Raw genomic sequence first — 14,191 nt, forward strand, 5'->3', positions numbered from 1 at the left:
CACACACTTGCCAGGACTGACATTAGAACCCCTACCTCTCTATTTACTGCTACTACAATGTTACGCATTTATCACATATGCCACAGGGTGAAGGCTGTCCAAAGGTACTTTTAAGGTGAGGAACATCACTAGCCCTTGTAAAGTATGGGAATGGGTGATGTACTGGGTGACAGAAGCCAAAAAATACTTTAAACTACACATATACACACTTACACACACACATTTGCCAGAACTGGGATTAAAACTCCTACCTAACTAGTTATTTGTACTACAGTGTTATGCAGTTATTACATGCACCACAGAGCTTACAGGCCTGAAGCCTGATGAAAGGGACTTCTAATATGACTTTTATATGCAGGACTGCTAAAGTAGGGCGATGGAAAGTGTACTGGGTTTGAATGGTCCCAAAATCTTTTGGTTATAAACACAAACACACTCTTTTACATTTGCCAGGACTGAGATTAGAACTCCTACCAAAACAGACACACACACACACACACACACACACACACACACACACACACACACACACACACACACACACATTTACATTTGTCAGGACTGAAATTAGATCTCCTACCTAACTAGTTCTTTGTACTATAGTGTTACATAGTTATCACATGTGCCACAGAGCTTATTGGGCTGAGGCCTGATGAAAGGTACTTCTGTGGTGACTGATATCTTCAGGACTGCTAAAGTAGGACAATGGAAGTGCACTGGGTGGGAAAGGCCTGCTAATTCCTAGATCCTACTGACAATTCTGTAAGTGTATGAGCAGTGTGACCTTCTATAGTAAATGTGGGACTCCATTCCAGTGATTGTTGTACTTCAGTTTGGTTTGTTTTGTGCTGCAACCATATCTCTCAACCTGTTGGTGCAGGATATCTGGAGATAGCCTATAAAAATGGAGAGACAATGGACCATATGGTGATTGTGACTATTTCTCTTAGTGATGTATGGGTTACTAGGTTTGCAGGGTTTGTTTTAGCAGACATCTGACATATACGACATGTGACACTGTCATGTATTGTTTCAGTACCTCATGACATACCTCCTCAGATCATCACAGTGATTTACCAGAGGAATACAGGATGTATGATGCACACACCATTATTATGGGCCAAATGCTAGGCATTACTGCACAATCCAGCCTGTTGAGAGGTGTGCCTGCAACCAACTGACTGCTGGAGCTGTGGAAATGGTCCAGCACCTTGGTGGTATATTACAATGGTTGAATTTTTGTGCATTTCTGTTCTGGCATGGGCTGATTTCCAGCCCACGGTTAGGTAATTTAAGTCTGGTAGGATCAGGATGACAGGCAGACTCCAGATAGATTTGTAGGGGATAAGATATGTGGGGAGGGGATATCCTGGGTTAGGTATGTTGGCTATAGTTACCATTACTCTGCATAGGAGTCTTCTCAAAGGTCGTCTGCACTTGGAGGGTCTTATGTGTGTCAGACTGTTTGACCAGCCTGGAGGTGTGTGTGCGTGTCTCACATATATGTATGGCCCACCTTATTTGACTTGGCAGCCACATTTTGAGGTCAGGATGTGTTATAGGATGAGTGATCAAAAAAGGTTGTGTTCTGTGGGTGCAAACATGTCACCATATCCAGGGTTGGAACTGCCTGCAATGAGTGCATTCTCATGTTTAGACTTCTAGCCCTGCCTCTCAACTGTACAGAGTATCACAAAATGTCCAGATTTATGACTCATATATCTGAATGGTTACCTAAATAAGTGTAGTTTTCAAGGAAAAGTGTTTTGCAAGTCACTCAGGGTTGATGTCAGATATTACTGACAGTTGACATTGCAGTTTCAGACTTCATACCCTTCAGATAGTCCATGCTAATACAATCATTTCATCAACTTTTTAACATTATTAGAGCAGTGCTTCAAAGGTGTCCTTCTCTTTGGCCCTTTATCACCCAATTATATATGGCTTTGTCAAGATTTCTGGCAATTGAAGGCTGGCAGGTTTGCTCTTAGCAGGTAGCAGCATGGCCTTTCTTTGCATTTTGCAGACTGTGTTATGTTGGTGTTATTGACTCCATGACACTCCCTAACAGGGCACTGTGGGTGAGGCATGGGCATTTGCCAGAGGCTTGTAGGCCAGGTGTGACAGATGCAGGCCATCTGTAGCAAGGCAGTGCATTCTGATGATCATATGTTTCCAGGCTGCCAGGCAGTGGACACCCCTGCGATGGCACCAGTAAGTTGACTGGGTGTTACTGAAAATTGCTTTCTGTTCATGTTGAGCCATCACTGTAGTTGACAGCTGGATGCTGCTTAAGGCTAGGGACATGTTGTTGCATTTCTATGGGACTGTGAGTGGGACACATCTGTACACAATACACATTTGCACAGACTGTGATGATATTTGCTTAACATTTTGATCCCATTTAGCATAGTGGTGTGCCCTATCTTTGAGACTACAGGCATAACAGTATCAACCACAGGTCAGATTGGTCTGGCATAAACATTTGTAGTTTCAGACCTCTTACCTTTCTGAGCCATACTGCCACTGCCAGACCTGCTGTGATATCACTGTGTAAGTCTATGGGTAGGAATGTCATGGATGTTGCCATGTGGGGGGCATTTGCCAGACATTTATGTATGGTTTTCTGCAGCTGATCTGCTGGGTGAGACTGGGGGTGAGTACGGGACCCCCTTTTTGACATCCATGCATGTGACCTATGACCCCCCCCCCAAGTTATTTGGCTCACCACATATACTGCAGTGGTATTTGTCAACTAGGATGGTGCTGCATAGTGTGGGTGAGCCAGTACTGGGCATATACTTCCTGCTGTCACACATAGCTGTCAGTTGTTTGCTGCTATCCCAGTAAGCCACCCCGTTCCCTGGCATGCTTGCATCAATACCATAGATATGCTATCAGAACATTCTACTCTATTCATTTATTGTTAAGAAGGCTGACTTACCTTGTGCCTGAGGCAGTTGTGAGGACAGTGCTTGAGGGCTGACTATGTCAGATGCATGCAGTATGCTGCCTATACATGGTAAGGTACATGTGGTGTGATGTTTGACATCCGTTAAACTGTGTGTGCAAGTCAGAGAGTGATATCAGTCCCTCAGGCCCTACAGTGTCAGTGTATGTGCTATGCGTTGCCTCTTTGCCAATGACAGGGCATACTGGAAATGCCTCCATCTGCCTAAAGGGGCAGGCTCAGCATATTCCTCCTTCGAGTCCTTCTGTGCCTCTGAAGACCTTGGCAATGGTGGGGGGGGGGCTGTATGGCCCTTACCCATTTTGTTCCTGCTGCAGCTGTTTCCTAAGGATCATATTGTGTAGCATGGCAAATATTATGAACACATGTGCACATGTGGCTGGACAGAACTGCAAGGCTCCACCGGATATGTCAAGGCAGGGGAACCGTGACTTGAGCATCCAAAACACACGCTCTATAATGCTCCTGGTTTGTGCATGTGCCTCATTATGGCATTCTTGTGTGGGTGTGGGTGCATTTCTGATGGGTGTCATTAGCCACAGCTCCAGTGTGAAGCCAGCATCCCCCACCAGATGGCTATATTGGATGCCCCCACTGGCAAATGTCTGGTATAGCTGTGGCAAATATCAGATGTGGGAGTCATGATAGCTTACAGGGCTGCCAGCACACACATTCATGATAATGCCCTGGGCATTGCACACGACCTGGGAGCTGATGGAGTGGAACCCTTGTGGTTTAGGTAGACCCTACCCTTGTCACCGGGTGGTGTTTTAATGTTGATGTGCGTGCAGTCTATGGCACCTAGTACCTCCGGGTATTCTGATACATGATAGAAGAGATGCATATTGCTGGTCCTCTCCTCACAGGTGCTGGGGAAGTAAATGTGCTCAGCGGCATGTTGTCACATGGCATCCAGGAACTGATGGAGTATCCCGGATGCAGATGCCTGTGAAACCCCATGATATCCCCAGTTGGTCTTTGGAAAGTACCTGTAGCTAGTATTCTTAAGTCTACACATACCTTGGTATCCACTGGGATGGGTTCCCCCTCTGTTGGTTCTGGGTCTGAGGCAAGGCCGACACAGCTCAATGAGTTGCTGAAGTAGGTCCCTGTCCACCTTGCACCACTCTACTATCTCCAGGTCATGTAGCCCTTGGTAGGTTACCCTGGGTTTGAACACTCTTCTCCTCCACCTCGGTCTGAGTTGGTTGTCAGCATTATTCTTCTCAGCACCTTCGGCTTCTTGCACATACTGATAGATCAAAGCGACAGCAGGCCCTAAAATTTTTTGTTAGTTTTGTCAGTTAAAATTAACCCTTATGTGTACATCTATGGTGTAGAGTTTGTGGGAAAAAACAGTAAGGTGTTTGCATAGTTTATAGTCATGTGCTGCAGATACTGCCTGTGTGATTGGCTAACTTTGAGACATTCCACATGCCAGCTATTTTACTTGTATTTGAGTGGCTGCATTTTGCTATTTCCCTCCCCCCCTCCCATTTCCACCCCTTTTAAGCCCCGAGGCATGGCACGCAAACCCGCTGCCTAAATGTAAACAATGCTGCTATTTTTTTTTTTGTTGTTGTTTAAGTCCCGGTGCACACTGCACACACCCGTTTAGGCAAAGTAAACAAGGGTATACAGCCTCGGACACACCCCCTTGTTTACATTTACATAATGCTGCCATTTCCTGTTTTCTTTCTTTCTTTTTTTTTTTTGTTTAAGACCCAGTGCCCACCACGCACACCCGTTTAGGCAATGTACACAAGGCTATACAGCCTGAGACACATCCCCTTGCTTAGCTGTGCTTAGCTAAGCAAAAACCCAGGCAACGGAGCTCCAATGTGCTTACAGCAAGCATGACACACACCCTTTTCATGTTAGCTGCTCCTTCTGCCTACACTATCATGTTCTAGCACTTACACGGTTAGGTGCAGTGTGTGATTCAGCAAATTTCCCCTCATTTGCATACCCCACTGCCTTAGTCCATAGTAAATGCTCTGACATGGAGACTTTCTCCTTGACAACCAGTCTTCCCTGGTAATGTTTTGATTCTGCATGCCATTGACTATAATGGCAAAATGCAGATTTCCCATAAAATTGTGTTTAATTTTTTTTTTTATTTTCAGCACGATCCCCTTTGTGCACCGCTGCCCTATGCTTACAAGGCTGAGATCGTCCCAAAAAAAAAATACTTTGACTTTTTATTAATTTAAACACTTTCTCATGCCATGGACATATATTTGACCATTGGCATGCCTATAGTTTATAACACATGCTTTTATTTGAGCTGTCATGCCTCCATTTAGTTATTTGCAGGAATGTGTTTGGTTAGTAACCAAGCACATTTCTGCAACTAGCACTGTTTCTGCATGGACAACTGCCTGCTTCCTGAATCACTAATTCACCTTGTTTGCATGATTTTCATCAGCAAATGATGTAGTTAGCATCCTGCATGGCTTTCCGTGCAGGAACAGTGTCGGCAGGCTCATGCACATCAGATCGGCTGTTTCCTGAATTGCTCGGCAGCCATATTCCGTGCAGGAGCAGCTACACTGTTCTTGCATGGAAACTTTTTTTATTGAATTCTAGGGTCTCATTTCATCATGTATGACTTTGGTCTTTGTGGTCAAGAGTATTGTCTCACCCTTCAATTCCCTTTAAAATGTTTATGCCATTACGGCACTTTCAATGGTCGGTCTTGCTGGTCTGTTAGCTCCCTCCTGCTTCTTGTTCCTTGTGCTACCATCAGTGTCATTACAGTAATGTATTCTCTGTTGGTCAACTGGTTCTCTCTACCCCTGATCACTGTACTGCTGTTGGTACCATTACAGGATTTAAGAGTATGCCAGTGTTTCCCCCATTCCTGTAATGCTGTTCTGAGATGTATGCAATTGTCATGTAATGCTGATGCTTGTAATGGGAAGTGAATGAAATTCTTGTCAGATTATTACTTTTAAATACACTGCAAACACTCCAAATAATTTTCCTATTCTATGGCAAAATATAATGCTGTGATCATGGTCTGACTTTAGACAGAAAATAATCTCTGGTAGAGAACAGAAGATCCTATATCCATGGCTGTAATGTCCAACAGTATATAATTTATCATCCATGTTGTAACACTGGTGCTGGTACATAGCTGTACATTGAGTATCCCCCACCCCTGTCCCCATAGTAATGACTGTGCAGGTGCAACACGTTTAAACTTTCTCCCTGATACCTCTTGTATTCCCCACCCCTTTTTCCATTTTGATGCCTTTCACAAGAATGCTTCATTAGCATTTAACACTGTCACAGGGACAGCCCGAGGCTGTGTTGCACATCTTCATGCAGCACTGATTAAGGGTGCTTGCTGAATACAACAAAATTACCACAGCGTGTAGACAGCCATATACAAACCATGTAGATTTATGAATCTGGCCCTCTAAGTTTTTTAAAGACTTTAATGTTCATTACCAGTGTACTGGAAGAGGTGGATAAACAGAAAAGATGTGGTAAATTAGATCATTTATTAGAAATAAGAGTTATTTTGGTAATTGTAATTGGGTATGGCATTATGTTTAAGATAAGCAATCAACATTAAGTGTACTTTAAAATCAAATGCTGTGAACCAGCTTTGAGTCTGGTTTGTTAATGTTTATAATTTTCCTAAAATGTTTCTAAACACATTATGATTTGATGAGAAACTGTATAATTTGATGTAATTCTGATTTGTGATTAGTGATTGGTAAAGTCACATCATTAGGTGTAAGTTATTTAAATGAGATTTTTTTAATTGTGTATTCAAGGAGAAGCAATTAGTTTTATTAAACCGAATGCTATCATCTACATCATCAATAGATGAAAATGCTTTATTTTTGATGATGATGAACCCATCTGCTTTGTCCAAGCCAGTGAGACTAAGAAATGGGGAGGGGAAGGTGATGACTGTAGTGACAGCTGTGGCAGGATAGGGGGTGAAAAAGGCAAGGTTTTCTACCTGAAAGAGCCCTTTGAGCTGAAAGGGGCTGGGAAGGTTGAAGCCAGTGATGGAGCCTTACTGGTGGTCAGCACCTAAGGTGATCAGCTCTAAGGAGTCAGAGCCGATAGTGCCAGGGCATAGGTGGCATTTGAAAGTTATGGGATCTCCTGGGCCAGTGGACCCAAGGAAGAAGTACATGGGCAGAAGGGGAGAAGGACCTTTTCTGTTCCCCCTTGGATGACTTGGAGTCCTGCAGTCTATGTTTGTTGGACCCAACCTTTGGGCTGAGGAAGGAGAAGAAGAAGAAGAAACTGTCAAAGGGCCAGCAGGATGAAGGCTCTTGAGGACCAACTTGGCCGTAAGCTCATTAATAGCCCTGGACCCAAACCCCTCACAAATGGAGCATGAAGAGTCCAAGTGCACTGCTCCCAAAGAATACACTCATTTGTCGTGCATGTCCTGCAATGGGAATTTATGCTCACAGGCAATGCATTTTTTTGAACACTTTTTCATATCCAGCTGTAGAAACATAGGTTCACAGGTAGGTACTAGGCTATCAGCCCAAGGGCCTACGTAAGCCTAGCCAACAAGGTTCCCTGGCTTATGCCAACCAAGAAAGTTATTTTCCTGTGCCACTGTCGAGCAGACACACAGAAGTGATCCCTGGGGTGTATTTCCTATTTCCCATCCACTCATGAAGATTTTTCTTGAAGAGTGCTAATGAAGAACTTCGCTTGACATAGATGGGTAGCCTGTTCTAGAGTATGGGAAGCCTGTGGGGCAGGAATCTATCCCTCCAGCATGTCCTATTTATTGTGGTGACAAGGTTTAGGTCCCTAGAGTGTGTAGCTTGTAGGGATTGGGATTTCTTTAGGTGTGGCATGTCCAACAGCTCTGGGTTTGACATAGCTTTATATGTTAGGCAGAGATCACCTTGGGGTAGGCAATATGCTATGGAGTAAAGCTGGAGTTTTTTGAGGCAGTCAGTGTAGGGCATTTGTTTGAGGCCAGTAATCCTCTTTGTGAGGTACTTCTCTGGCTTTTCCAGCTGTTGCAGATGTCTTGTGAGGTACATTCCAAAAGGGGCATTGTACTCTATAATGGGTATAATGAGTGTCAAGTAGAGGGGAACAATGACCTCTTTTTTCCTGGATGAGAACCCTTTTATGATGAGGTGTGCCACGTAGAAGGACTTCCTGACTACTGTAGTGATGTGACTATCAAAGGAGAGACTACTGTCCACCTGGGTCCCAAGGTCTGTTATTACACATTTGGTGTTAAGTAGATTGCTGCCTATGTGGTAGTTAATGGGCACAGAGTTTTTACCAAAGGGGATGACACTGCACTTTTTGGCATTGAGCTTAAGGCCATGGCTCTGACACCAGGCATCTGTCTCAGCAAGGCCCTTCTGTAGGATGTCCACTTCATTTGGGGACTTGACTAAGGCTCCTAGATTGCAGTCATCTGCAAACTTTATTAGACAGAGGCCTTCTGTGTTAGCCTGTACTTCAGAGAAGTAGATACCAAGCAGGAGAGGTCCCAGGACGGAACCCTCTGGTACTCCACTTGTCACTGCTTTGAGGTCAGATTTGGAATCTGCAACTTTTACAGTATGGGTTCTGTCAGTGAGCCAGTTGGCAACCCATCTTGTGATGTAGGGATTTATACCTAGTTTGGTGAGTTTAGCTATAATTCCAGAATTGGGGATGGTGTTGAAGGCCTTGGCGAGGTCAAGATAGGCTATGTGAATCTCCTTACCCTCATCTATGGCTTTGGTGGCTGCCTCAAAGAAGTTGATCAGGTTCAGGAGGCATGATCTGCCTTTCACAAACCTGAACTGGGTGGGGTCCAGAGTTTTTAGGTTACCAATGTCTTTGTTTATGAGTTCCATGATGATACTTTCCATGGCCTTGCAGACCATGCTCGTCAGGCTAATAGGTCAATAGTTCCCGGGATCAGTGATGGCTCCCCTTTTGTGGAGTGGAATAACTGTTGCTGTGCACCATTCAGTGGGCACAAAGTGTGAAGTGAGGCTATTATTGAACATGGTGCTTAAGTGGGGAGCAAGTTTGTTCTGAAGTTCGTGTAAAACACAGCCTGGGATGTTGTCCGGTCCCATGGATGCTGTGTTTTTGGCTTTAGAGAGTGCAGCTTTTACCTGCATAGTTGTGATTACAGGGACTCTACATTTTTCCTGTATAGATATGGGCCCTTTAGGGGGTGAGGGGAGTAAAGTTAGCACTGAACCTATCTGCCAGGATGTTGGCAATATCAGTTGGTTCTGTAATTTTTGTGCCATTGTGCTGTAACTCAGAGCAGATCTGGGTGTTGCCATCGAGATTCTTGACATAGCTATAAAATAATTTGTGGTTGTCCTGAGAATTAGTGGCAATTTTGTTTTCATAGCTAGCATGGGTGTCATGAAGTTCACCACTTCTGTCTTAAGAAGCATGAAGGTGGCTTTGGAGAAATTTTTTACAGTGGTTTCCATAATGGGGGTGGGGGCGGGATGTGGATATCAAGGGTGATTAGCTTATGGTCAGATCGGACCAACAAGGAGATGACTTCAGGTGTGGAACACCAGTCACTCATGTTGGTAATGACTAGGTCTAGGATATTGTTGCCCCTGGTGGGGGTGTGGATAAGTTGATCCAGGGCATTGGAGTTTATGAATTCCAGAAAGCGTTGAGCTAAGGAGTTGATGCACGAGTAGTTTTCCCAGTTAATGGTGGGGTAGTTGAAATCGCCCATTATTAGGGTGTTTGGTTGAACCCTAATATTTTCCAGTACATCAAGAAAAGAGGAGTGGGAATCCTGGGGCATGGTGGGGGATTTGTAGCAAGCTACAATTTAAATTGCAGTTTTGCCCAGAGTTAGTAACACTTGGATAACCTCGAATGCATTATGCTGAGCAACCAGCCTGGAGGTGTGGATATCCTTAATGAATATGGACACACCTCCGCCTTTGGTGTTTCAGTCCAGGTTAAATGGTCAAAAAGTGTGGTATGAGTTATAGCCTGGTAGTGCAGGGGTGCTATCAGGAGCCTTGAACCAGGTCTCAGTCACTACACAGATATCAATGTTCTCCATTTTAAGGAGTGCCTCGAGTGAGTGCATTTTGAGATTTAGACTTCTAGCATAGAGTAGCATTACCCTCAGTTTTTGCTTGCCTGTTCCTGTTACGGTGGTGAATTTGTTACTTGAACCTTGCCTAAAAAGGCACTATAGGAGCAGCAAGAGCCTTAGCCAGTATCCGGAATCCAAGAGGTGACAAATGCAGGCCATCTGTGGCAAAGCATCGTGGTCTGTCGACCATGTCATCCCAAGCAGGCAGATACTGGATACCCTTAGAATGACACCAGAAGCTTAGCCAATTGTTGAAGTCAATCATTTTGTCCTTGTACTGCGGTATCATTCTGGGTGATGGCAGAATGCTACTCAGTGCTAGGATCATGCCTACCTGGGCTACAAGATCGGAGAGCTCTTCCATGTCTCTTTTCATGTAGTCCAGGGAGGTACATCTCAGGTCATTCACACCAACATGGAGAATGACAGAGTCATATTTGTACTAGTTGTGGAGTGACCTGAGTGCGTGGGTTATGTGGCAGATCCTGGCATCAGACAGGCAGCTGGCAATAACCTTCTCCTTGTTTAGCCTGGTGGGTGGGACATCAGTGTGCCTGACTATAGAGTCACCTACGACTAGTGTGTTGGGTACATTGTTTTGCCTTATTGGCTGTGGTTGAGTGGCACACTGAGTCTGTGGGCTATGTGTCATTTGGGTTGTGTTGGGAGATGGAAGTTGCTTGCGTTTGTGCTTTGGAGGTCTCTGTTGCTTAGACAGATTATTATTGAGAGCCTCCGCAAATGTTTTTGTGCTACTATGTGTGGATTTTGGTGGTGTACATTTAGTGAGACTATGTGATGAGTGTGGTGTGGTGCAAATGTTTACCTTCTCCTCATGAGTATCAAGTTCAGTCTTGGTTGGAGAGAGATTTACCTCCAGTTTGCCTAGATAAGTGCATCTCTCACAGGTTGTAGTGTTGGGTGGTAGGAGGAGAGGGTTGTCTGTGTACATGAGGCAATTTCTACATGGCCTCAAGATGCCAAGATTCATCAGATATTATAGATTCATAACATATATACTATTGCTAAGGAATTATCAAGGAAGCCACAAGTATACTATTATATTTACTATTATACTCTTACTGCTGCTGTTATACTTTCCTTACTAGTATTATGCTAAGATGCACTCACAAATCTACAGTAAACAATAATAAAACAAGCACTCAAGACCAAAAGGTAGGAAACCAGTGACCAAGAGAAAAATATGTATCTAAGAACAGCTACCTTACTACCTCTCAAAGACTGCTCTTAACTATGCTATCAATAAACAAAGGGTAAGGGAAACACAAATAAAAACACAGCATAACAAGATTTGAAAAAAGATACATAAAGTGAAATGAGCCATTGAGAAAAGTGAGGGGCGACGTCTGTATGTCTAATGGTTTCCATATAAAATTTTATAAAAGGGAGGCATTGTCTGGTGTTGACATTACATCATCAAAACAAGGGGTAAGCTAGTTATATGTGTGACATAGCGCAGAATTACTTTTGCATGAAGAGGCAAAGGGGAGCAGGCAAATAAGGAGAAATTATTGTCCAGTATCCTTACTATACACTGATGCTACAGATATTCACCAGATTATCAGCAGTCCAATTAGGTAAACATTTGCTTTTGTGATTAATTCAGAATGGCAAGAAAGGTTTTATGAAGAGATGAAAAAGTACCAATAATAAATACGATCTTTCATACTTTTAATGCCATTAAACTTATAAGACACAGTCATTCTGTCTGATATGGAAATACATTTAAATCATTTCAGTGGAACTTTCTTTTTCAGTTGCTATTGCCTGTGAAGTTAGCAGCATTAGTTTCAGTATCACGTATCCAAATCAGTAGCGTCAGTTCTGGATATAGTCCTAAGTATTGTATTGCTCTTTTCCTTACAATTTCATTTATATTTAATCTTAACAGCAGCTAACACAGGATATGTTTGAAACAAGTAATGATGTCTTGTACTTCAATGTCCCCTCTTTGCAGTTCTGGTTAAACTGCCTTTGTGTTTTTCATTGTTCTTCTGCCTTACCTATACTGTTGACCCTGGTCATGGCTTACAGATTGTTATGTATCACCTCCTTACTTACTTAAAAACAACTAATAAAAATAATGACAATGATGCTTGTTTAAATTGTCACTTCATTGTATTTCTTTTGATGATCTAGCTGCAGGACAGGAAACATAAATTGTTCAAATATTAAAGAATTTAGTGCTACCTGTTTTACACTTGTAGTGATTTACAAACACATTTTCAGAATTCACCATCATCAATAGGAACTAAGGTCTGGTGCCCATTTTTGACTTCACTGTCATTCTCATAACAGACTTTCTGATATGATATTGAAAGATGGGTTATATGTTTTTTTCATGTTGCTTGTAGTTTAAGTTGTTTTTTGTTGTTTATGTAAAGAATAATGTAAGCAGATGCAAATACACCTATGTTGCCTACCTGAACAGATTACGCCAGCATCCTCCCTGTGTCCACAGTCAGACTGTCCCCATGTGGTTGAAGAACATTTCCACAATGCTTCCTCTGTTCCACTACAGCTAACTTCATCTAGCCAAATGGTTCCAGATCCTTGTCCAAAACGAGCAGTTCCATGGGCAGCGACAGCAGAACCACATCCCAGCTGTTTACAGACCACTGCAGCATCCCGTATGTCCCACTCATCATCACATACTGTTCCCCATTCTCCAGCATGATAAACCTCCACTCTGCCAGCGCAGGGACTGCCTCCATTCACCAGTTTTAGATTTTCACCATCTCCACCTGTAAAGACAAAATACAGTCCCTTCAACTATCTCACTTTTCATCACTGCACACTATCTGGATCTTCAAATTTATCTCTATTGATACATACTTCTGTAGTTGCACTATTCTGCCAAGTTGGTATTAACCTTGCTTTTCTGGCACTTAATGCTTGATAAAGTTTTAATGTATAATATTGAAACACACATACATGAAAGGACAGCATGTATAATATGCATTCTATACATTCTGACTTTCTCATTTCACTAGACTGTGAAGGTATTTTTAATGCCTCTACTGTCATTTCTATATAGCGCGGCAACATGGCTAATCATTTAAGCATTGCAAATAAAAGCTACTGTCACCAATCTTACCTTATGGTTTTGGTGTGTTCCTCACAAGAATTGAGTTTTTTGGTGAATTGCTTTGGTTGTAATCACTAAATAATGGTAAAGTGCATTTCAGATTTTGAATTCCTTCAGAAAGGGCTTGCATATGCAAAATCTGTTACTCTGGCAACTTTCTAAGACTGTAAGAGAAATATTTAAAATCTGTCCTTGATACTTTTTGGATAGGGTAATAGAAATAAGATCCTTATATGTATGACAGCAACAACTTCAAATATATGATTACGGCCACTTGTTCTTTCACTTTATTCACAACCCAACACCAGGGGTTAAATAGGATGTGACTATTATTCTTGGGGTAGAAAATGATGTAGTATTTCCAGGTATTCTCAACTATGCCATTTTGTATCCTTGTAAGAATTTGACATCTCAGTTTGTTGAGAATTACTATTTTTGTCAGCTTTAGATATTAAAGCTTTGACAGAACATATTTCTTCCTTGAAAGAATATAGTACAGAAAGAATTGCCTTTCGTAGTCATGATACTTGTTAACACCATCACTGAATCAAAAGGTTGGAAAAATACTATAAAATGTATAAAAATATATCTAGAACTCCATGGTCTCTAGGAGCTGCTAGGATTAATTGAGTTATATATGTAACCCTGGTTAGATACGACCACAGACTAATCACCTTGGAAATCCACCCCACCACCCCCCCCCCCCCCCACACACACACACAAAGGTAACCACCATGAAAAAATTTTCCAAAGCTAACTTTGGGCTCTTAAAAACAGAGGTGGCTAACTTCACAGCACCCATGCAAATGGAGAATAGTTGCATGACCGCCAAATCATACACCAATGCATTGTACAAACACTTACACAAATGCATAGATCTTGCCATAACCAATAGGACCAAGACACTCTCCTCAAAAAAAAAGGAAGCCAATCTTGTGGTCCCCTGCCATAAACAAACTCTACAACAGAAGGAGGAAGCTTATGCAGAATAAGGTGAAGTCCCAAGACTGGAAAAACTCCCTTA

The 14,191-nt window shown here is 42.6% G+C and overlaps 1 protein-coding gene across 1 annotated transcript in view; it reads right to left on the reverse strand.

Annotated features, from left to right (window-relative positions):
- Window positions 1-14,191, reverse strand: part of LOC122808183 (deleted in malignant brain tumors 1 protein-like) — a 294,916-nt gene that overhangs the window by 229,909 nt on the left and 50,816 nt on the right. Inside the window, exon 3 of the mRNA XM_044079151.1 lies at window positions 12,503-12,817. Coding sequence (XP_043935086.1) covers window positions 12,503-12,817 — 315 coding nt within the window. The remainder of the gene's footprint in view (window positions 1-12,502; window positions 12,818-14,191) is intronic.

Source organism: Protopterus annectens, chromosome 8.part0, assembly GCF_019279795.1.
Source record: "Protopterus annectens isolate FY-2018-M chromosome 8.part0, PAN1.0, whole genome shotgun sequence".
NCBI classification, from domain to species: domain Eukaryota; kingdom Metazoa; phylum Chordata; order Ceratodontiformes; family Protopteridae; genus Protopterus; species Protopterus annectens.